Source organism: Rhinolophus sinicus, linkage group LG10 (genome assembly GCF_036562045.2).
Source record: "Rhinolophus sinicus isolate RSC01 linkage group LG10, ASM3656204v1, whole genome shotgun sequence".
NCBI classification, from domain to species: Eukaryota; Metazoa; Chordata; class Mammalia; order Chiroptera; family Rhinolophidae; genus Rhinolophus; species Rhinolophus sinicus.
This window is the reverse complement of record NC_133759.1, coordinates 7,445,218-7,470,324: the sequence shown is the minus strand read 5'-3', so window position 1 is coordinate 7,470,324 and position 25,107 is coordinate 7,445,218. Positions and strand designations below refer to the sequence as shown.

At 46.7% G+C, this 25,107-nt stretch overlaps 1 protein-coding gene across 2 annotated transcripts; it reads right to left on the bottom strand.

Annotated features, from left to right (window-relative positions):
* Nucleotides 1-24,597, bottom strand: CDC25A (cell division cycle 25A). 2 transcript variants are annotated; one of them, XM_019723959.2, is made up of 15 exons: nucleotides 24,055-24,597; nucleotides 22,936-23,009; nucleotides 22,133-22,175; nucleotides 21,618-21,654; nucleotides 21,081-21,182; nucleotides 18,768-18,887; nucleotides 16,180-16,314; nucleotides 15,590-15,664; nucleotides 10,648-10,821; nucleotides 6,761-6,859; nucleotides 5,299-5,361; nucleotides 5,106-5,204; nucleotides 4,361-4,491; nucleotides 2,059-2,170; nucleotides 1-1,857 (listed from the first exon to the last, which is right to left on the bottom strand). In XM_019723959.2, exons 1-15 carry the CDS (start codon nucleotides 24,222-24,224, stop codon nucleotides 1,717-1,719), a joined length of 1,575 nt encoding a protein of 524 aa, XP_019579518.2. In that variant the 5' UTR covers nucleotides 24,225-24,597; the 3' UTR covers nucleotides 1-1,716. The 2 variants fall into 2 exon arrangements, with proteins under 2 accessions (XP_019579518.2, XP_019579519.2); XM_019723960.2 differs by lacking the exon at nucleotides 18,768-18,887.
* Between the last annotated feature and the right edge of the window lie 510 nt (nucleotides 24,598-25,107).

Sequence of the window (25,107 nt, the reverse complement as noted above, 5' to 3'; positions counted from 1 at the left end):
TAAGATTGTTTTTATTTTCAGAGCCTGCAACAGTTGGTTAGCAATACTAGCTAAGCTGGTACAATCTGAGGCCATCCCACCTCCCTTTTCAGGGATTCAACAAACAGAATCCCTACAAACAACATTAGAGACCAATTGAAATGTGTCTCAATGTGTGGAGAAAGGTCTTCTCCCTCTCCCCTCCTGCTCCCCTATTCCCCACGTACTTTTTCTAACAAGATTGTTTTATAGCCAAATGCAACTCAAACCCATTAACGCGACAACCAGTCATCTCCAGTATCACTGGTTCCCTCCCCACCCCCAGAATAGGAAGCCGAGGCAAGAGGGGAGAAAACAAACTTGGCTACCCCTCAATGGAGCAAAGATGGTGAGGAGGCCGGCGCCTGAGGGTGGGGAGCAGGAAGCAAACAGGCCTGTCCACACTCAATCAAGTCAGCCCCAGCTCCCAGACGGGAGGTGTTCCTTTGAGACCCCTACTTCCATGGGGTTAGATGAGGAGGCAGCTAATCGGTGATGATGCACCACTCCGTCCCTCAAATTAAAACATGATAAACTCCGAGTTTTACCCTCAAACTCTCTGACGCTGCCTCCTGAGAAACACATTCCACAGATATCTCTATGCTAGGACCCACTCCCTTCTCTTAATGCTCAGGGCTCCCAGCCTCTCTCCCCATCCTTGGATGGGCCAGCCAACACTGATTTAATCCTCCTTGACTCATAAAATGACTATTTTTAGAAAATTCAAAGCTATCAGAGTATCCGAGTAATAGGAAGATACTCAGTGTATACTCCCCTCCCCCATCCCAGAGCCCACCCATCCCTGACACCTCTAGTCTGGGATATCTATGCTACCATGTCCCAACACTGACCTGGGGGTGGCCCAATGGAAGCTGCCAGAAGTGCTTTCCTGTGACTCCTATACCAGCCAACATCACAGAGAACTGGGGCAAAAACGAGCAGGGTCACTCCCCTGACCCCCCAAACAAATCTCAATGGCCTTTGAGGTAGGTCTGGGAGGTGTAGCTTATGTCCTGGAGCCAAGGCCGAGTCCAGTGCCCGCTCCCACCAGTACCTCAGTCCTTTAAATAGCAGCAGCCCCAGTACCACAGCACCTCCTGGGGGTGACAGAGCTCCTAGTTCTGCAAAGAAGACAAGTTTGCCTCTCCTTCCCCTCCCCATTTTTAATTAAAAGCAGAGGTAGTCCTTGGGGTGATGGCAGTATTGTGAATCAACGAAGCAGTTAAATTAAGTCTCCAGGAGTTAAAAAAAAATAATAAAATAAAGTGATTGATGAGGTTGAATAAATTAAAGACATGGGTTATCCCACGAAGACCATCTTCTTCCCAGGCTGTCTTTGGTATTTGGCCAACAGCATTTCCGTCTGTTATTTCTGCACTTCCACTCTCCTACCCCTCCCCTCTTGAGGAGCCGCGCCCAAGGCGCCCCGCGTGATTCCTCCAGCTGTGGGATGAGCTGCCAGAATATCCTGACTTGGTGCTCGGACGTGTGCTGTGGCACGTGACAACCTTGGCAGACTGTCCTGATGCAGGGACGGAAGGGGCGTAGCCAGCAGGAGGCTCTGGGCTCCAACCCTGGGAGTGTGGCAGGTGGGTTTAAGGCAGGAAGCCCCAGGCCCTCTCTCCAAATGTCACACAGCTGGCCCCTTCGCTCTCTTCTCTGCAGCAGAGGAGGGTGGGGGAGGGCCGGCTGCTGTCCTCAGAGCTTCTTCAGGCGGCTGTACATCTCCCTCTTGCTCTTCTCCCCGGCCCAGGTCCGGCTCTTGGTACGGAACTTCTTCAGGTCTTCTTTAAAGTCCTCGTGATGCATGGGCCGGTAGCTGGGGGGCTCACAGTGGGACTGGGGGACAAGAGCGGGTGAGGTCAGGGCACCTCTGCCTCCCTCCCCGCTGGGGCTGCGAGGCTGGGAGCAGTGGTGCAGACCTGGTCGGTGGGTTCTAGGGCCTCATGCAGGGCAAATCCCCAGGGCCCCTGGCAGAAAACCACGACCACCAGACAGATCCACCTGTCCACCCTGGGCTCTCCAGAGAGCCCATCTTACCTGGCACTTCAGAAAGAACTCCTTGTATCCGCCCTTCAGGACATACAGCTCAGGGTAGTGGAGTCGGGGGTACTCATTACCAAGTCGATCTCGCTCTCTCACGTAGCGGCACCTGGGAAGGGGGCCACAGCAAAGTGAGCTCTTCCCGACGACCACGCGGCCAAAGCAGTGCCGGTGGCGGAAGTACTCCTGACACACTTTCCCAACTCTGCATTCATTCATGGAAACAATCAGGGCTGACTTCTGTGTTCCCGGCCAAGTGTGATCTTTAGAACAGTGGCAGAGCCGGTGTCACTGCTTGTATTGGTAGGTAAATGGTCTCTTCCCCAAATTCCCTTTTCCAAGTTAAACAGCCCTGCCCAGCACCCTCCCTGGCACCACCCGCATGCCATCTGCAGTGACAGCCTAAGCCAGCTTCCCACTCATCTCCACCCTGCCACATCCCCAACCTCCTCTGCCGTGTCCCCCTTTCTTCCTGTGGCTTCTCCACAGGCTGAGCCTGCTCCTGCCTCAGGGCAGCTGCTCCGTCCTATGCCTGGACTGAATATTCTGCCCTGGCTGGTGGCTCCTTACTGCCCAACCCTTGGTACGAAAGCCAAAGTCTTTAACAGTGGCCGACACCTTGTGACCCCCATTCTCCCTCACTCCGCTGCAGCCACTGCGGCCCCCTTGCTGTTCCTCCACGCTGCCCGGGAGCTCCCACCTCTGGTCTTCTTTTTCTCAGAAGCACCTTCTAACATATTGCATACTTTACATATTTATGATGTGGCCTGCCTCCTGCCTCCTGCCTCCTCTGAAATGTAAGCCCCTGGAAGGCAGGGATTTATCTGTTTTGTCCACTATTCTCCCCAGTACCTGGGACGGTATCTGGCACAGGAGAGGTAAGTGTCTGTAGAGTGAATACTTCCACTCGAGAATGGACCTCAGGTCTTGTTCAAACCCCACCTCCTGCTCATGGCTTTGTACTAGTGCAGGGCTAGTACTAGTCCTCATCCTTAGGAGACAGCTGCCGAAGGAAGGACCTGGGGAGACGGCCACACACGCCAAGTTCCTGCTGGAGTCGTATGTGTGCCAATGTGGCAAATGTTAACTGATGAAATCAAGTCAAGCACGTGCCTCTTTCTGAGCTTTGAAATGGTTCAAATAAAAAGGGGGCCCAAGAACAGGGCCCTGGGGAGTCTCTCTCGGACCATGCCAGTGGCAGCTGCATTCCTCCCAGCCTACCTTGCTAACCATTGTCCAGCACTTGTCACACTCACCTGTCTCCCTACTGGGACCCTCCCCCCACCCCTGCAGCAGGCGCCCCAGTCCTGCTCACTGCTGTACCTTCACTGCCTCAGTAGAACCTGACATATTCCAGGCGTGCAGTCCTTTCTCAAGGGACACAGATGACAGCTGCGCAGCTGTCTGGCCCCTCCCCTAGCTTTTCAGTATCATCCTTCACTTCTGAGCACGTTTTTCAGCCCCAGTCCTGTCAGCATTAGTGAGAGCGTGGAGCCTCAGAATATCGCTTTAAATCTTAAGTCAGTGTTGTTTTATTGTAATTATACTTCCGCCTATTTTGGTATAAAATAGATCTTCAGGTAATAAATTATAACAGGGCGTTAGATACCAAAACCCGAACAGAGATTCGTGCTAATAAGGGGTATGTGTGGGGGGCAGTTCTCACACCCAATGTTGCAATAACGTGAATGTATATAACCCACTCCTTTTGCAAACATGGGCTTGACAAGTGTTTGAAACATCAAGTTTCACTGTGAGTTCACACTTTTCCGGCATTTGCATATACAGCAACCACATCATACTGAAGGCTGTCACTTGAGAACAGCAGCCCCACGGGTAGAACTAAGGACAGTGAGGGAAACTGTAAGAGCCAGAGTTTAACTCAATATAAAGAAGGTTAAACAGCGAGCCACGCCCCACAGTGGCAAGGACTAACTCAGGAGTGGGGGCAATGGCGCAGAGGCCAGCTCCCAGGGGGTACTGCACAAGCAACTCTAGCTCCACAGCCAGGCTGGACGGAACAAGCCCGCAAGCCTCTCCCAGCTGAAACTGTCACATCAGGCCGAGAAACTGCTCTAGGAAGCTGTTCGTGACATCAAGCAATTGCTAAATAGAGGAGAATTTGAGAAGACATCTATTGCATGTCAATTCACACTATGACAAAACCGTGTGTTTCCAGGCCACGTGTGCAGACTATGGCAGGGCAGTGACGTGTGACACGCAGCAGGATGCTCCGAGGACATGCCACACACCACACGCCACCACGTCCCACAGAAGCACCAGTTCGGGCAAAACTCACATGCGAGGGCCTCGCTCGGAAGAAAACTCGCAGTGGAACACCACGATGACACGCTTGCCGTCCGCGGGCACGATGGGCTTCTTGAGTAAGAAGTCCTCCACCTCTTCTTCCATGTGCAAGTTCACCGCACCCTGTGAAGGTACCACAGACACTTGGTACCTGCAGGTCTCACGCTCGCAGGAACAACTGAGAGGTATCTTTAAACGGGCACGATGCAGACTTTCTGAATACTTTTGGTGAACTTGGGGACTTTCAAAAGCCGTAAGACAGTGGCAAACCCTAACATTGTATTAAAAGTATTCCCGTACCATATTTGAACACTATTTCATTGGTGAACAGCCGAAAACGCACAGTTACTTTCTTCCTGGGAAAGTGTATCCCAACACCCTTCTCCACCAGGTAGCTTAACTCCACCACGTTGCCGGAGAGCCCTGGGGTGTTCAGGCCTGGCTGAAATCAGTGGTAGCACCTCCATGTGCCCTTGCTGGTAATGGTGTGAGGGCCAGAACAGGAATGCCTGCTGTACAAGGTGGCAGAGAGTAGTGGAGGCCAGGGGCATTCCCTCAGGGCACAGGGAGTCAAAAGCCTCTCCCATACTGCTCGCTTACTTCTCATAACCAGCATATGAGCTAAGCAGCAGCCAGGTGTCACCACCCTCCTTTTTAAAAGTCCCAGAGGCCGTCTAGCGCTCCTTCTAAGCCTCCTACCATAGCAGGGCTCACCAGCAAGCCTCAGGAACCCGTACCTTGATGTGGCCGCCCTCATATTCATATGGGTATCGGCAGTCAATGATAACAAACTCTTTAATGAGGTTCGCAAACTTGCCATTCAAAACAGATGCCATCTGTGGAGAGAAAGCCCAGGAGAGTCAGCTTTGGTGGCCAGAACAGCTAGATTCAAATATTCCACGTGAGGAAGCTTCCAAAAGGATGACTTACAATTTCTGGAGAGATGTACTTTAAATCCTGATGCTTCCCGGCAACTGTATGAAAGAGATAACCCTTAAAAAAGAGAGACAGACACTTAGCAAATCTGAAAGCCCATAAATATCAACACAACATTTATACTGCTTCCCTGCTTGGCAAGAGGCAGCATTAAAAACAACAAGCTTTAATCTAATAGGTCATGCTAGTTACTTGTCTAGGCCCTTCATTAATGTCCCAGCATTTGATTTTTGCACAAACCTATAAGGCATATTACTCCCATTTCCAGATGTTAAAGCCCACTAGTCTGCCAGATCTGAATACAGAGAACTCAGGTAATTTCCTTTCCTCTTGCTTTTTTGTTATGAATCCTTATCTCAGTCGCAAAACTGTAACGAACACTTAAAAACACAGTGAGAAATGCACTTCGCTCATGTACTGAGCACCTACTATGCCCAGAACGGTGCTAGGATTGGAGATGGGAAAAATGAGACCCGGCCTGGTCTTGAGGGGGAAGATGGGCACACCAGCAATTACTCATTGTGGCAAGTGCCCGAATCAAGAGCTCACCCATCCCCATGGCCATGTGCAGGGTCAAAAAGTTAGCTAAGTAATGAACAGAAGATTGGTCTGATAACCTTCAAGGCATATGTGGCTAAACAAGCAGCTGCTGCCCCACCCTCATATTCACCATAGCTCAAAGGTGCCAACTCCGCCCCACAGCAAAACCACTGGCCACCAGCAGATCTCCCTCTGCACTGCCCCGGGGGCGTTTCCCTCAATGGCCTAGCTCTTCTGGACAATGGAGGAATTCAGTCTCAGAAAACCTTTTTTAGTTTCCCCCTTCTTCTGCCTCCCCCCACCCCCACTCCGGTTCAAGCCGTTGTTTCTCAGTCTAGTTGTGTAGGACACAGCTCCCTGGCCCATGCTGGTGTTATGAGCCTTGCACTCCCCCGGCTGAAGCAGTCGGCCGGCCGCTCATGGTAGCCCACGGTAGCCCACAGTAGCCCACAGCAGATCACGCCTACCTCCGACTGCTCACAGCAACCCAGCTCCAGGGAGAGCTGTTATTCACAATCTTAGCTGTAGAGGGCGCAGCTCACTGGCCCATGTGGGGATCGAACCCGCAAACTCTGTGTTAGGAACACGGCGCTCCAACCACCTGAGCCACCTTATTTCTCCTTATTTATACTTTTCTATATAATTTTTGTAATCAGAAACACAGCTCCCAGAAAGCCTGGCCCTGGGTTGAAGTCACAGTGGCCCGTGAGCAGCTTCCTACTGAAAACCTCTGATCAGCACCAGTAAGGTCTACAGTCCCAGAGACCAAATTATATTTGATCATGAGTTTGTTTCCTTATCTTTAAAAATTTCAAACCCCAGAAGCCACCTCAAGAAAGGAGGCAGGCTGAGGGGTTCTAGGTAACCCCCACCAGCTGTGCATCACAGCCAGAGGCTTGCATCTGCTTGCAATTACCTTGGAGAAGTCTCCTATAAGGTCCCTTGGGTCATTATCCAAAATGTTCTCAATGGTCCCTTTTGGGGAAGACACCAGGGATAAAGACTGATGTAGAATCTGTAACAAATCAAAGGGAGAAAATGAGGCCAGGGTTCTGAACTGGACTTTTGAAAACACTCACCTGGAACATGTCATACGGAGGAGACTAAAATGTTAATGTCTCTATTTAGCAAATATAGATTTTTCGTATTTGATGGAATCTTCACTGAAAAAAACGGGTTGCTGACTAGGTGTATTATTTCAGTGTCTAACTGAATTGCTCTGAAACTGTTTTCTTTTCTTTTTTAAAAAAGAGGGATTAAAAGTAAGGCTAAGTCTAAAACTGTATTTCTGAGTTCAATTCACTGAGAAGCTCTAGGACTGCCACGAGCACCCCTAGAGGACAGTGTGGTCTTTAAATGCTATTTTCCACTAAGAGGAACCAGGATTTTCAAAAGTGATTGACTCCAGGTTAGAACAAGACAGCTATCAGACCTCTAACGGTATATCAAAAGGGCTAATTGTGGGGAGGTAAGAATTTCTTCAGCATTAAATATAAATAAAAAGATTGATAAGTTGAAATACATTTAAAAATCAAGAAATTCTGTTCATCAAAAGAATATTAGGAGAAAAGGCAAGGCCGAATGGGAAGATTCATCCAATAAAAATTCATTTCTGAATATATATACAGTACCCCCACAAAAGAGACAACCCAGTAGAAAAATGGGCAAAAAATCTTGAATAAGTAACCCAGGGAGGAAAATGTAGGCGCAAGAAAAATGACGATTAGGGGAATGCAAATTAAAACCAGACATCATACACTCACCAGAATGGTTAAAGGGATGGACAGACACCAAATACTGGTAAGGATGTGGGAGAAATGGAACTTGCACACACTGTTGTAAGCACAAACACTTTGGAAAACTATTTGGCTGCATGTTCTAAAGCTAAACACACGAGTAGCCTAGGACCAGCATTTCCATGAGAAATTAAAGTGTATGTTTACAAAAAAGAAAAAACAGTTTATAGCAGCTTTATTCATAGTAACCAAAAGCTATGAACAAATGACCCAAATGTCAATCAATAGTAGAACAGAAAATTGACAGTCTGTTCACGCAATGAAACACGACACAGCAATGAAAAAGAAATACCCCATGGATATACACGACAGGTGATTCTCACATAGACAATGCTGAGCAAGAGTATCCAGACATAAAAAGCAAAACTCAGTGACAGTGTCTGAGGCCAGGTCAGCGTTACCGAGGGTGGAGGCACAGGAGGGGCTCTGGGCCGCTAATGCTCTTTCTTGATCACAGCTGTATTGAGGGGAGTGTGTTCACGTTGTGAAAATTCACCGAGACAGATACACTTACTCGCATGCTTCTCAGTATGTACGGTAAAACACTGCAGTAAGTTCTATTTTGAAAACAAAACCTCAGGAACCAAACTGAGAGGAGTCAGACGTCACAGATCACCTTTGGAAACCCTGGTTAAGTGAAGTAATGAATCCAGGCAACAAGCCTCAGTGGCTGCCTAGCACACTGCACCTCTGGATCAAAGTGAACAAAATCACCCGTGAAATATTCTGGCCGAAGAAATGGAACCTGAATTTGATGGAGCCTATCAAGAGTCTGGGTTTATGGGTAATAGAGGGGAGAGAAGACAAGGTTGGAAGATGCTATGGGACTGTGCAAACCACTGTAGGACACGTCACCTGAGTTCTTCAACAAATAAATTGCAAGAGGGAAACAAAAAGATGGGGCACAGGAACCCAAATAACAAGAGACCTATCAACCAACTGCAATGTACAGACCTTATTGGATCCAGATTTGAAGAAACAGATAGGTATTTAGGAGACAACTGGGGATGATAGTAAGAAAATAAAAAGGCAAATCCCAAATATGGCAAGAGTAAAATGAAATGAATCTTCTTAAATATAGATACATAAACTAGAAGCTTTCTGAAAGGCAACTTATTGACATGTATACAACACAAAGTTTCATAAACGTTCCTGCCCTTTAACCTAGAATTCCACTTGTAATTAGAAGAAATAAAATGGTTGTAAAGTGTTAGGCACCTAGAGCAGATTATACAATGTAAGGCACCAGGCCTAGATGTTTTCTTGGCTGGGATCTAGCTAACCTTTTAAGACAACTGGTATTTTCTCAAACCTTTTCATGCTACAGAAAACATGGGCAGTTTGCTAGTTTCTTTTATAATGCTTAATACCAAACCGTACAATGAAGGAAAAACAGGTATAAATAAAAAGCAATTCTAAGTAAGCCAAACATGACATTTCAAGAAGCAAGATTAGTTTTAAAATCAGGAAACAGACCACAATATATAAACTAGTTAATAAAATGGAGTAATCACAGCTGGGATACAATGTTTTCAAGGCTTTAGTTCATAGAATAAACAGAATTAAGTAATGCAAAAGAGCAGAGGACTTAAGCCCAGGGAACCAAGACTCTTTAACGATAGATTCCTCATCCAAAGAAACGGCTAATGGTCAATAAGAAATGAAGAGATGCTCGGTCTCCCCCTGGAGTCAAGAAATAGACACGAGGTACCACTTTTCACACATCAAAACAGCAAGACCTTCTAGGAAGGATAACATATGACGCTGGGGAGATTTTGGAGAAATGTGTCAATTCATGTTTCTCGTAGACATATGCATTGCTGACTCGTTTTAGAAGGTAGATATAGTGAGTGTACACAGCATTTACCTGAGCAACCCCACTTATTCCCCCCAAAATGAACCTGCAAGGATGGTAAATACTGTAGCTGTTTATAGTGTTAAAAAATCGGAAACAATCTAAATGTTAATCAACAGAAAAATAGCACAGCCATAAAGATTCTCATGCAGCTTTTTAAAAATAATTTACAATTGTCTACTGACCTACAGAGATGTTCATGATCTACTAGTAGAGAAAGTTTCAAAATAACAGGAAATCACATACAACTATGAGAAATGCCATTCATTAACTTGGGTGATTAGAAAGAAATACTGAACCTAACACCAAAGAGGATACATATTTTTTTTTAAGTACAGATGAAGCTTTTATAAAAAATTTTTTAGGCTACACACAAGAGGTCTGAATTAAATAAATGAAAATAAAGGAACCAAAATACCTAAAACTAAGTGACAATGAAAAACACTGTAAAGTTGCAAGACAAATCTAAAGTAATTGGGACACTTATAGATCTAAATAGATCAGGGAAAGAAGATTAAAATAAATGAGTTTAGCCTAAGATTCATGAAGCTGGAGATAGCAACACAGTAAACCCATCACTCTACTCCAGCCAACACCACGAGAAAAATAATGGCCCCATCAGCAAGCGGGGAGCTTAGATGTCTGCCCCTGCCCAGCTGTAACCAAGTGCCCAGTCTCTGCTCCACTGCGATGGTGTGAGTGGGAGCCTTGAACTTGCCTCCTGCCCAGTACCAGTGAAGCTTGCCTCCCCTCTAGGTATCGTTCCAAGGGAGGCTGTGTTGGGGAACCAGAGCTTCCATCCGCACCTGCCCTGCAGTGCCTGAGGCCTAATAAAACAGATTTACCTGGACCACAGTCTCGTGATACCCAAGATATACAGACAGAATTGAAAAATCACTTGTCATACCCAAAACTAGGAAAATCTCAACTTGAACAGGAAAAGACAATCAACAGAAACCAACAACACCACACAGATGTCGGAATTATCTGAGGATTTTAAAGCAGTTTTCATAAAACCGCTTCAACAGGCAATCACAAACATGCTTGAAACAAATGAGAAACACAAAGCAAGTCTCAGCAAAGACAAAGAACCCAATGGAAATTTTAGAACTGGAACATTCCCTCGGGCAAAAAGGAAGCCACAGAACCCACCTCCTGAGGCTTCTCTGGACTGGCTGCCTCTTCGGGACTGGCCCGAACCATGCTCTTCCTCCGCTTCGTGTTTCCAGGCGGGGACTCCTCTTGAGATCGGTCAGGTCTTTTCAACATTGACCGTTGGGTGGAGCTACATGGGGAAGGGGAGTCAAACAGCTTGCATCGATTGCCCTTTGGGGGGAAAAAGAGAGAACCATCTTTCATTACGACCTGCTCACTTGCATGGTAAAGAGAATGGACCTAGGGCTCCGTGGGACGGTTTAAATTCACCCTAAATTAGGAAACAGATGCTGCCCATTCACCTTGTTCCGCCAACTCTTGTAGGGCCTGGCACCGAGCAGACTAAGTAACTGGGACCCCACGAACAGGTACTAGGCTGACATTCTATGGAGGTGAGGAAGACAAGCCACACCCTGAAAAAGCTTCCTGTCTACACAGACCCTAAGAACCAAACAACTGTCACCTCTCAGGCACAACACACCTCTGGCTTCCTCTGCCCCTGTGTGGTTACGTGCACCTTGCTCGAGCATCTCAAACAGATTTTAATACCCCACCTAAACCCAGAAAAGACGTGAGGTAGATTATACTATAAAACAGAGCTAGTAAGGTAGTTCAAACAGTTAAGAGTGTAAGTTTGGGGGGTGTGGGGGTCCGCAGAGGAGCAGGACTTTCGAAATTGTGTTCAGAAGTCTTTCTCCCTATTTGGGTCTTTTTAAGACTCATTTCCCAGAGCCTTGAGGGCAGCCTATCTGACCGGTGGAGACCATGTGACTTCAGCTCTCTACACTCATCCCAGCCTGTCGGTGACTCGGTGTGCCTCGCTCGGCCAGGCATTCCTATGCAGAATGTCCTTTCATACCCCAGGGAGCCAGTCCTTTCCAAGGCCAAATTCAATGCTGCCTCTTCTCTGAAATGTTCCTGATAGTTCCCAGTGGAGTGTGTCACACCCACATGGCATCTCCCAGAGACCAAGGCTTTTCTTCTTTTTCTGAAGTTTATTTCAATGGAACGTTGTTCAGAAAAGCAAGACCAGAGATTTTTCTTTTTACCTAGAAGAACTGGAAGCATTTTTTGGAAGAGGGCCCATTGCTTTCAACAGCAGGGTCTCAGAGGCAATTGTGAGCTTCTCAAGGGCAGAAACCACAACCCCCACATAGGCTCCGGCGACTGTGAACCTGAGTAACTGCCTGTGGAAGGAAAATGCCCACTGTGAAGGGCCCACAGTACTCTACTAGTGACTTGAAATCCACTGTATCAAACTGATGGCCATTTTCCAAGCATTCTCATATTGTGTACAATTTTGTCTTTCAAAAGGACCTAGTAAATTTACTCATAACATTCGTATTGGGGTAGCCTATTTCTTCAAATCTATGCCCATTAACCTACGATAATTTGTAAGTGGCCTTAAGACTACAGTTCATTTGTCCCATATTTGCAGTTCAGGGGCACTGATAGTTACAATGTATGTACAGCTAAGGCTGTGTAACTCTGAACTTGTAGTGTGACAATACAGAACTTTCCCTAGGCGTTTGCATAATAAATTAGATGTACCTGTGTAGGCAGACTTGCTTTTAACCTTCCATTTGAAAGTATCTCTCATGGAAACATGAGTCTATATTATATTGATAGGATGGGTATTTTCCCGGAAAAAAATATAAACATTCTGTGAGTTACCGTTGTTTGTCAAGTGTTGTGCTAGGTGCTCTGAAATATAAATAAACGAGGATGATTTAAAAAAGTTTTTAGACTAAAGGTTTCAGATTAAAAAGACTTGTTTCAAACTAGCTGAACACTATAGCTAGAAACAACTCTGGTCCCTCCTAATTGACACTCCTTATTTCATAGAACAGGAAACTTGCAGACAGAAAAAGTGCATCCCACAAGGTCAGTTTGTAGGTAGCTGAGGTGGGGTCTAAAACCCAGGTCCTGTCATTCCATTCAACTTACGGCTGGCTGTACCCAGCTAACGTGGCAGTTTTGACGGCACAGCTACACCATATGGTACCAGATGTGATGAAGATAGGAGACAGGCTCTCCACACTGCAGGCACTTAACACAGACACACACACACACACAGACACACACACACACACAACCCCCAACAAAATCAAGGAGCAACCTTAAGAGTATCTCTCAAACTGCAAACCTTGGTGTCATTCTCATGGCTTCTCCTTTACCTCTATCCCACCCAAATAGCAGTAATTTTAATTTATGAAGAATCCTTCAATCTGTTCCCTCCTCCCCATGAGTCAGAGTTTTCAGCACTTTTCTGAATGGCCACAGCAGGCTCCTAAGTGGCCTATTTGCGACTGACCCCTCCACTCTTCCAGTTAACACATCCATTCTCCAGGAATCCTAACATTCTTGGGACACCAAGTCCAAACCCCTTAGAATTGGCAGACAACTCACACCCATCATAATCTTGCCCCCCTCTCCCGCCCCCCACACAGGCCCCAACCTCCAGCTTCACTGGGTTCCTGCTGTGTCTTCAAACGAATTGTTCTTTCATAAGAACATCCTGCCCCCAACAAGCTCCCACATACTCTGAGCCCCTGCTGGAACATACTCTCTTTGGGGGATCCACCCCCACCTTGCTCACAGCACTCAGGTGGACACTCCTGCCATTGCCATGTCTACAATGCCCACCTATTAAAATGGGACACACACGACTACATGCTGAGTTTAACAAGTCCACTCTCACAAGACAAGCTGCTGTCTGCTTCACCACTGACGGCTTAATGGAAAAATAACCCACTTCCTGTTGCCTTACTGCTATAAATGTGAAGTTTTAATACTGGGGCTGAATTAAACCAAGCTGTAACGGAGGATGACAGTGGAGGCAAACCCTATTTAGGGCAAGACAACACACAGGTTATAAAAATGACAAATTAAGGCCACTGACTAGAAGCAAAGTCTCAATGTGGAAGCACAGGCTGAGGGTTGGTTCATCTAGCAACCCCACGAATTCCTGGCGGAAGCGAGTGTTGGTGGCCATAGCAAGCTGGCTGCCCCTTCTCAAAATGAGACAACCTCTCAGATCCAGGTGAAACTGAAGTCCAGAGTAGGGCTCTGCTTGGCAAAGGTGTTGTTGAAGCAGAGCTTCTGTTGGCCATGTGAGGACCTGGAACCAACCAGAAGTGAGTCATCCAAGCCTACACTTACGCTGTTAACAGTTACAACCAAACAGCTCAGTCAAGGGCAATTCTAATTTAAATAAAGCAAGAGAAATACAAATGTCTGTCCTAAGCTTAAAGGGACTATGTAAGAACTGTGTGGGTAAGTCTATACAGGAGAAATGGAAAAACACAGAATACATAGGCCTCTCGAGCTTTGCCTTTGCTCGGCGCCCACGCCAATCCCTTTGGAGTGTACTATGTCTTCTAATAAACTATTCTTCCACCACTTTATTTTAAAAACAAACAAACAAACAAACAAACCATAAATATATAAAACCTCAATTATCGACAGGTAATCCTTTTAGCACCCTTAAGCTCCAAAATAATCCTAAACTCCATGTGGGGAATACCTACAAGTAAAATATGATCTTTGAGTGGAAAACAGGTAAAGCAGTGTTCCAGATGTTTGGCAGACTTTGTGTTCAAATACTGAAAACATGGGCAAAATGACAAAATAAGAGTTAGAAAGATGAGAGCCAGAGACCCAGGGAGAGCAGCCAGCCAGCTCCAAACTTGCAAACGCAGCCCTAATTGCTCAGGGTACCCACGTGGGTGTGTGCCCCTCAGCGGCTTCTGAGGGAGATGCTGTGTTTTGAGGCGAACCAAGGCCCCAGCCAGTGAACTCTGCCTCACCCAGTGCCACATCCCACGCTAGCCGCACCTGCAGCCACAGCTTGGAATGCGAAGGTGCCATCAATCACTGTCACTTGTGAGGAACCTCAAGCTGCTTCTTGGTTCCCCTTGTGCAGCATCACTTCCTGGGTGACCACCCGGCCCTCCCTTCCCATACACTGGTATTACTCTCCAACTTTCTGCGCCTTCACTCATCTTTCTGGCTCAAAAACAGCTCTAAGGAAACTTGCTAGCTCCTGCAGTGGCCATCTCAGCTCTGCTGAAGTCCTGTAATGCAAAACAGGGTGTTCCTTGTCCGCATTTAAGAACAAGACTAATTAATTCCTCTTCAAATGAAGCTTTACTGTCCCAACCTGTCAACCAGTCCATAATATCTATCAGGGCTTTGCGTCTCCTTATTCTAGTAATTGTTCTCTGAACGTGCTGTAGTCTTTCCACATTCTCTCAAAATTAAACATGGTGATCCAGCATGTTCTCTCCTTCCCATTCAGAACAGGGCAGGGCTAGCATCTCCCTTTTCTGTTCCGGGCCAGGGATCTCCAGTGAACACCCCTGAGGAAGAGCAGCTGTGTCTGCGGCAGGGCCACCGGCTGGGCGGAGGGGTGTGGATGGTCCTGCAGCAGAAGTCTTTCTCTTTAAGCTGCCTAAGATCATTCCTTTTGTCAGCTACAGATTGTTCACTCATGAAGCTGTCACTTAAAATCTAAGCCAATACCACATCTTACGTAATTTAAGAAGAACCGAATTTCTTAAATTCAGTTTAGCAGATATGCTCCAGTGATCTTAAACCAGAAGTTACCGGAGGTCAGGCTTGTACAGAAAGGACACTGACTGACCTAGAATGGTTGGGATGAACTAGAAATTGTGAAAACAAAAACTGCATCTACATGGCCCAGATTTCTTCACACACCAATAAGGACAAAAAAACTTGAAAAAACAGTGTGCATTAACACCAGAAAACACTAGTGACCAGTCAAGGCCCAGAGACCTAAAGACAGAATCTCAAATGAAACAATGTTTGATTCCTGGGGTGATGTGAGCAGAAGGGTTAGTTTCCGTTTAGTCTGGTCCACTCTGTCCCAGAGGCCCAATCACTCAAGGCTCCCTCTACATACACTGGAACTACTTACCAGGTTTGTAGTTCTTCTCATGACAAGGGGAGCGGTCCAGAGGCTTGCCATGCAGGACGGGGTCTCTTCATCATTCTAAAGAAAGAGAAAAACGTGTTATGAAGATCCATTAGAGATGAGCATGAGTTTCAATGCTTTAGGTATGATTTGGCCCAAAGAATACCAGACAGGAGAGGAGAGGGAGCATCTAATGTTTGCCGCTCTTCCCCGCTCCCCGACATTTTAAGGTGAGAAGAGAATCACACTTTATAGTTGTTATCTGAACATAGCTAAAAGTACCCCGGCCCTGTGTGGAAGGAGGTATCCTCAGCGCTTCAGCTTTAGGCTGTGTGGCTGCTAGCCTACTGTTCTTGTTTCACGTCTCTTGCACAAAAATAGACTATGAGCTCCTTCGGGGTAAGAAGGGACATATCAGTGTCTTCTTTTGAAGTCCCCACAGGATTTAGTCAGGCTAGAAGCACAGTCTCAATAAATTCTCACCAAATGAACAAAAAATATGAGCCAACTCAAGCCCTGGGGAATCGCTGTACTTTTTCACATGACTTCTCCAGGGGTAGTTAGTGGAATGGATAGGAAAACACACATGGTACCTTCAGATTCTCTCCATCGAGAAGGTCCATGAAGCCATCATCCTCATCAGACAAAGTGGCAGCCACAGGTGATTGGGGCATAAAAAGAGGAATGAAATTTCCTGGTTCGCTATTATCTCTTTCATTTGAGGAAAGCTACGAGACAAAATTCATGGCTTGTTAATAAATGATTAATTTTGATTTCCTTGGATGGGTCACTAGTTTTTATGAGGAAAATATACTACATTTGTTATAAGAAGTAAAATTTTAGCAGCAACTAATCAAAGGAATCTGAATCCGAAGGCTATAAATGATGTGAAGTCCACACAAAGACCTGAGTCAGGCCAAGTAGCCTTTACAAGGAATTCTTCCCAGAAGCAATTTGTGTCACAGTGGGATCTGGGAATAGCCTCTGGTGAAACACAAGCTTTGTTTTATCAGACGATTGTAATCGGTGAACACAGAACAATATGAAGTCATGATAATATAACCTGCTGAAATGAGGAAGGGTGAGAAGACAGTCTCCCTGGAGATGACAAAATGGCCTAGAGAATGCTTATGTTACTCCAATTCTGACAGAGGAAAATAAAGGGTGGCCTGGCTCTACAAAAATCTAAAATCTATCCTAGTTCTTTAGACTTAGAATCTAAATGACAGCTGCTCAGTTTCTAACTGAGGAATGACTTGTGCCAGACATTATGATATAATCTTTACACGTACATTCCCATTTAAGCTTCACAACACACTAAAGGTAAGCCTTTTCTTACTGAAATCAGAAAACGAATGCTTAATCAAGGTTACCAAGATCACACAGCTCAGTTGTTGGACTCCAAAGCCCAAGCTTTTCTCCCCACTACACTCTCTACAAGAGAACATACCTGGACTAAAAATGGGGTATCACATTAGGCCACCCTATCTTGATTCTGGGGGAAAACCCCATTATAGAACTAGTATGTATTTAATATAGAAAATTTAAACCACTCATAAATCTACCCTCTAGAGATAAATACTACTGATACGAGCATTGCTGTATTGTATTTCTTTTCCACGTGCTTTTTCAAAGCCAGGTAAAAAGTTCAGAGATAGATTTTTCTTTTCTCCCACAGTAACAAGGTGGTCCCAACGTGAGTCCTACGAACATCCTTCAAATCCAAATCCCTTTGGGGCATGAGTGCATTAATCCTCAAGTGGCCCTTTGGTTTTCTGGGCGGGTCACTCACCTAGGAATCCTGTCTGCAGCTGGCCTACTCTGGTTCAGAAACTAGCTCTCATCACAACACACAAATTCCGGGCTGTTCCTGACCCTCCCCAAGTGCACCTGAGCACGCCCTGGGCACACTGGCAGTTTTGCAGCCAGCAAAACCCAGGGGTAGGTGACTCTATTGTGGGGCGACACCCTCTGAATGCTCACGCCATGTTAGAACATCAGTTTTTGTGACCTAAGGCCTCAGATCCCCAGGTGCAGATCTGCTATAGAAAATGACAGACAAATCTCTGGACAGGACCTAATTCTTTCTCCAAGATTCCTACACCAAGAAGCCATTAGAGGAAAGATAGATGGCACTTGGAGACTAAAAGCAAAGATACAAAACACCCTCTGACATGATCAAAAGCCAAACTGGAAAGATTAACACTGGCTTTCTTTCAGTTTGCACCCTCACTAGCTACAATTAGGGATGGCCAAGAGATCACAGGAAACGCTAGCTTCAAGCACACGTACACTAAACATACTTAGTTTGGTGACCCAGCTGTCAACGGGTTACTGTGTACTTGGGAATCAGGAGGTTGTTAAATCCTAGTCTTCTGTGTATCTGTGTCCTTTGGCAACACTTTCCCAATCTGTAAAATGGAGGAGGGCCAGCTACTTCACAGGCTTATGAAGATTAAAGACAAGAAAACAGAAAAGTGCTCTGTGCAAATGCTGGACAGCAATACTGGCGGAACCCACACCTTAGACTACCAGTCAGTCTGGAAAGTTGCATTTTCAGATGCAAGTTCCCAGGAAAACCTGGACACCAGGTGGTCATTTTGCTCAAGTTGGGCCTCTCTAGTCTATAGCTGTCAGATCACCAGTAGGAAACTCTAAAAGTAGTGACAGTCTCTATCTGGCAAATAAATAACCCTGGGGCAAGTGGACTCAAATGCTTTCAAGCAGCCTACCGGCAGTGGGTTCACTGAAATCCACAACGGTTCTTAATAAACCACCTTTGGGAAAAGCCAAGTGCTCTCTGCTCTCTTCCCGTTCTGGGAAGTACCTCTTAGCACTTAGGATGCATTGTGAAAGAGCAAGTTTTAAGTAAGACATATAATCGCACCATACACACAGAAGAATGACCCAGAATGCCTGCAGATTATTTCCCCAGAATCAACCGGGTCAAATAAGCCTTGCTCAAGTCTAATATTATTTCAAACATACCACCTCTCACTCTGCTTCTACCTCTCTGTTCTGCAGACACAGCAAAACACCAAAAATGTGACCATCTAATTTCAAAAGACAAAGTCAAGGTAAAGACAGCGAGAGCTACTAGAATGTCTTCAACTCCAGGTTAAAGAAGGTGCTTTAATTCTCTTCCCACCAGGAACTTCCCTATGAAAGCCCGAGCACATACCATCCGAGCTGGGGCAGAGTTCTGCCTCTGTGTGAAGAGATCTTTACCCTCCTCAACTCCATGAGAGTGCAGGCAGCCACGAGACGCAGGTCTGATTGGCTTCTTAAACTCAAAGGCTTCCTGCAAGACAGTAGAGTCGAAACATCTTCCGCTGTCCATAGAAACCAGCGCTGGGGCCTCAGCTATAGCTTAGATGAGACAGACAAGGGAGCAGGCACTGATCACCTTCGTAACTGCCTCCAAACTAAGGGTTTACCAACTTCTGATCTAACTCCAACACTGGATCTGTGTAATGAAGAATGTCAATGACTCTGTCAACAGCTAACTTCTAATGCGGCACTTTTTCTCTCACCACACTTTATTTCCTAACAAACACGTGAGTAGCTGCCAAATACACAAAACACTGAGTTATAAGCTGAATCAACAACTTTCTGAAACCTAAAGCAAAGTCCTTTCAATAACTGTGAACGGGAGCTAAAACTTTTCACTCTAGATTTATGTTTGAGGGCTTTATATTTTCCACCTTCTTCCTTCCAACAGGAGATCATTTTTTTCCACTTAAAATTATTGTATTCCATACTAAAAGCAATAGGGAACAAAAAACTACTGGTTTACAACATGGACGAATCTCACATAACGCTGAGTGAAAGAAGTGAGAAGTGATAGAATACACACCGTATGATTCCATTTACTTAAATTTTAAAAGCACTCATAATCCCCTTACCCTAAAATATCCACTTAAGAACTCGTTACTAAGTGCTCAGAACGGTAACCACTAATATCAGAGTACTGTATATGTCAACACAGGACAGTACTTTCTGTGTATTAGCTCATTAACCATCAACTACAGCCTCATCAACACCACTTTACAGAAGACAAAATTAGTCCTTACAGGTTAAGTGATTTCCCTAAGATCTGGCTTCACGGCCAGACAGGACGACTCCAGAGTGAAAGCTCTTTAACCTCTGCCATTTCCCCTCCAGAACAAAGCTCCAAGCAGAGAAGCCAAGTTCGGAGGGGTGCGGGGATGGGAGTGGGGCTGGATCAGGCATGGGTACAGGTTTGGACTGTTTGGTAGAAAGCACTACACAGAGGCTGACACAGCCTTCCAAGCACTCAAGGCAGGCACCCATTTCTGTACCCTTCCTCAGGACACCGCACAGGTTGTTAGAGGAATCATTGGGAGAGTTCGTGGAGGCAGCAGGTTTTATACTAAGTCTGGAAGACTGTAAGGATTGTGAACTATGGCATTTTATCAGGGAATGGAAAAGGGGAGAGAATAGATATGGAAATATAGTGAGAAAGGAGACTGGAAAAGCTGAGCTAATTCATTTAACTATTTTGATGCCCACTCTGTGCAAGGCACCCTGCCAGGTGTGAGAGAAAAGCTAGGCCAAGGCATTCTTGGACTTTTGGGTGGACAACCACAAGCTCCCCCTGTAAGCTACCACTTCAGTTACTCTGAAATTCCCTGGGACTTGTTAGCTCTGTTCTTTCAAATACCGGCAAGCAGCCTTTTCCTAACTTACAACTCACCCCAGGGTCAATGTAAAAAGGAAAGGAGTGCCGGCCTGGTGGCTCAGGTGGTTGGAGCACCATGCTCCTAACGCCAGGTGGCCGTGCCCCTAACTCTGAAGTTGTGGGTTCGATTCCCACCTGGGCCAGTGAGCTGCGCCCTCCACAGCTAAGATTGTGAACAACAGCTCTCCCTGGAGCTGGGCAGCCGTGAGCTGCCGGAGGTTGGCGTGGGCTGCTGTGTGCTGCCATGAGCGGCCAGCAGCCGGCGAGAGCTGCTGTGAGCAGCGGACGGACAACTTGGGGGGGGAGTACATGGCTCATAATACCAGCATGGGCCAGGGAGCTGTGTCCTACACAACTAGACTGAGAAACAACTGCTTAAACCAGGGGGGGGGGGGGAGAGAAGGGGGGACAAAAAAAAGGAAAGGAAGGCCTGGGCAGAACCTTCCAGATAAACTATTCATGGATATAATTACTCCTAAGAGCTACCATCTGTGCAACTCCTACCTGTCAGGAACCATTTGAAATGCTTTATCTACCTTATCTCATTTAATTCCTACAACAGTTCTACAAAGTAGGGTTACTCCTATTTCATAAAGAAACAAAGAAACCTAAAAAAAGAACTCGCCAAGATCACACATCTAGAAAGCAGCAGGATTCAAATCCAAGTTTCTCTGACTCCAACTTTGATGAAAGTTTAGTCTCCCAGAAAGCAGCCCAGACACTTATCTGTAAGCCAATGACACGTGTGGGTTTTACCTCTGCCCTAGGTTAGTAAGAACATGCCACACTCACGTTTTCCTTGTTCTCATCCTGGTCCATCAACAGAAAGACATCATGGTCAAGAGAATCAGAATGGCTCCTCTTCAGCGCTGGGCTACACCCCAAGAGCTTTTGCTATCAAAGTGAAAAAGGAATTAGGGTACATAAGTAAAAATCCAATGGCAACTCAGTTCTCAAATGCAAAAAAAAAAAAAATGGCGGTGATAGAAGGCCTAGCTCCTCACATACCACAGTAAATGTGGCCAGGCCTCTAGCTTGTCAGAACACAAGATATAAGTTCCCACTATATGGGAATTTAACCCCGCAAGGTTGCCAACCCCCACATAACATCATTTGCATAAAAGAACCCCTCCTAGTTTGATAAAACTCTGATAATTAGAGATGATGGGGAAAGCCCACAAGAGGCAATTATTGAAGCTTTAGGAGTATTTGAGTGCTTATGAGTGAGGAAAAGCATTGTCTAAATTAAGGTCTACCATCAAAGTCATGCTGGTATCTAATCGGCAAACAATAGGTATTAGTTCAAATTAAACAAGGGAAATAACTTACAGGTAGGGAATTTATTCTCCTCATAGGATTTTCAAGGCTGCAATGAAATCAGAAGGTAAATAATGACAATAAAGCAAAGAGGTAGTCATATCAGAAGATGCAGTGTCTAACCTACAGTTTGGAGGGTAGTCAAACCTTCCCATTTTAGGCAAGATGGAAGAACAGATTTCTGATGCTGTCCTATTCTCACAAGCACACCTAACACTGGGCTTCAAGGTGAAAAAAACAAACCCAGGTCTTCTCTTAAAATATACACATTCTCTTAAGGCTGTTAGAGTGGGGCAAGAGCTTGGTGAGACGCAAACAGAACATCAAATTACAGCTGTAATAAAGGAAGGGAAGTTCTGAAAACTGCTGACACACACTACTGATTCTCGAAAGATACCAGACTGTTTATAGGATCCAGTTCTACTTGGGACAGCTAAATCCAGAGCGCCAGTCCAGAGCACAACAAATTTCATTTAAAAAATTTAAAAAGTTGTTTCCAAGCATATTTAAAAGCAGTGAGTACATACTTTTCTTTACTGTCCAAGGGCCCAGGAGAATCCAGACAGAAACCTGTGGGAAATAAAAATGTCTCTCAGGAAGTACTACATGAAACACTACTTTGCTATTTAAATAAATAAATAAAATTCGTAGCACTGTTTCTCTGAGCCAGTCAACAAAAACTCAAGGCTTGGACAGTTTGCCAGAATTGAAATTGAGTCCCTACTTGATTGTCAAAAACTTCATATTTGCACAAGTCTCAATATTTCCTGTAGAGCTACCAATCCCCCTTTCCTACTTGCCAATACCATCAAGGAAAACAGGATTTGAAGAGAGTAATTAATCCGAACCTTCTCATGATTGTTTGGTTATTCAGGTAGAGGTTACCCAGTAACTTTCTTTGAGTTCCAACCATGGAAAGAAAAGGTAGGGCCAGTTTTCTGAAATAGTTTTGATTTCAAATAGTTTATCTTGTCAGATCATATGCATAACTTGGGGATTTAGGAAATACAATTACGTCATGACAAGCAAGGCAAGTATTTGTTGCCTTCAACAAAATAACACCAAGTGAGGTGCCCATCTCCCGAAAGGTAGCAGGTGGAGGAGACACGGCTCAGCGCCATCCAGACTCACCAGAGCCAGACTAGCACACACCTTTCCTCCCTGATGTCTAGCTAGCCTGACAAGGAAGTTAGCTGTTAACTCCTGACTAATGTTCTCCCTTGCCACAATGCCACATAAAGTTCCTAGGTGAAAGCACATTTCCTTAAATGCCAAGGACTGCTCCCCACCCAGCAGACACACGATAAATGTGGAGGACTTAAAACAATACCTGAATCAGTTGACTCAGAGGAGCCCATTCTCTGCAAACTGTTGTTTCTCACCTCCAGTGGCTGTTCATACTCACTAAAACCAAAAGAAAGAATTCTCTCTGGATTTCTAGCACATAACTAAAAGGTTACATACAGGACACAGGCCATGAGGTTAGCAAGTAGCCAGGCTACCATCAACTATCATTACTTCTAGACCACACCACAGAACACTGTGCCATCCAGAACACCCAGTTAGCTGGCACTTAAGCATGAAAGATGAGAAAGGAGTGGGTGGGTTGGCCTGGCCTGGGTCACATTGCAGGATAGGACGATGATGAATGTTGGTGTATTTCCTAAAATGAGAGCATGTGCTCTAGGTACTGTGCTAGGAGAAGGGATGAAAAATAGGCCAAGTTCCTGCTTTTAAGAGGTTGGAAAACCCACACATGTGCTCACTTAGGATATGAGATGTCCAAGATAGAAGAGAAAGCAGCTTCACCACAAACACTGTGGGACGTATTTTCTTTCTCTCTCTCTCTCTTTTTTTTTTTTTTTTTTTGCTATAAAGAGAAGTCCAGAGAGCTTTTGAGTATGGAAAGTTGAGTAAAAAGGCCTGGCTTTAGGAATGCATGGGGTGGACATCAGGAAGGTGCAGGGGGGCGAGGGATTGCCATGATTTTGCACAAAGCCCAGGATAGAAAATGCCACGTCCCTTTGTTGAGAAGGAACAAAGCTCACAGGAAACTAAGATCCGGGCGAGGTAATTCTAATTCAGCGAAGGGGGAAGTGAGAGCCTAGGAGGGCCTGCTTTTCCCGCGTGGGGGTAGATTTCAAAGAGCTTCCTGGGACAGCGACAGAAGAAGAGTACAGGGCAATCCGAAAGGGGTGGCTAAGGTGGGGAGCTGGGGCCGCCCCCATACCCTAGCAGGCCTGGCTCGGGACTGAGGGTGGCCCTGGAGGGTCCGAACGGCCTCTCCCGCCCAACATTCCGCCTGGGGGGAGGGTGCACATGGTGAGCCCCCGCCAGACGGGGCCGCCCCCAAGTGGCGAAGAGGTCTGGCCCTTCTCCAGGCCTGATCACCCCAAGAACGGTCTGGGAGGCCAGCGGTCTGCGGCACCGTTCATCTGTCCCTCCTCACCTGCCCAGCCCCTGCAGCTGATCCATGGTGACCGTCAGGTTGGTGACAGGCGACAGGCCTCCGGCGGCTGTAGCGCCAAACAGCGCTTTCACGACGGGCTGTGGCGTGGGAGGGGGGCTGCAGGCGAAGAGCAGGCGGCGGCGGTGCTGGGGCTCCGGGCCCAGTTCCATGGCTGCACCAGGCCTCCCAGGGCTCCCGCTCTCTCTTTCTCCGCCTCCGCCGTGCCCGCCCCGCCCCGCCGGCACTGGCCTCGGCCGCGCGCCCCGCCGCCGACGCCCGCGGGTCAAACACAAACACGACCCCGCGGTTCAGGGGCGCGGCTGCCGCGGGCAAGCTGCGCGGACGGGCGGGTGTCCGGACCCGGCAGGCGCCAGCCACATACACGGGTGCTTCCCTCTCACCCCGCGAGGCCAGCGGGCAGGCGGGCGACCGCAACCTGAAGATTAAATCCAAACAAACGCGGCAGGTCGGGAAGGGAGAGAGCCGAGAGGCAACGGCCCGGGCTCTCACTCTCTTCGCTTCTCTCTCACTCCCTTGCCCAGCCCAGGATCTCAAAGAACCAAGTCGACTTTCACCTCCCGGCTGAGCTGTCGCTGCCAAGAGAAGGCCTTTCGCGGTAATAGCTGCTCACTGGAGACCGCCGCTGCCCCGCCTCCCTTTCCTAGTTGGCGCCAAACGGAATCCACCAATCAATAAGAAACTTCTCCTCCTTGCTCCCGAATGGCAGCTAGGCTGGACCAATAAGAGTGGGAAGGAGGAAGCAGCTCGTGGGACTCTGCGAAGTCACCCGCTTTCCGAAAGGGGCGGGGACTAAGGGAGACCCGAGCTGATCCGAGGGAGATGGGGCTCAGAGGTCAATGAAAACTCCCAGGAGGACCTGCGAGACGCCGGTCGAGACCCAAAGGCCGCTCTTACCGGTTGCATGCTGGGAAACGTAGTTCCCACCCCGCGCGGCAAGCCATTCACCTACCCTCGTTGCGCTACGGCTGCATCGCACCCCCACACCGGCCGCCCCCCCACACACGCTGAGGGAATGTGGAGGCTGGAGAAGGC

Coding starts and splice junctions, on each gene's coding strand:
- CDC25A (XM_019723959.2), bottom strand. CDS start 24,224: ATGGAACTGGGCCCGGAGCCCCAGCACCGCCGCCGCCTGCTCTTCGCC. Junction 10,822..15,589: donor TGAGAAGAACTACAAACCTG/GTAAGTAGTTCC, acceptor TTCCCCCCAAAG/GGCAATCGATGCAAGCTGTT. Junction 1,858..2,058: donor AGTTCTTTCTGAAGTGCCAG/GTAAGATGGGCT, acceptor CTTGTCCCCCAG/TCCCACTGTGAGCCCCCCAG.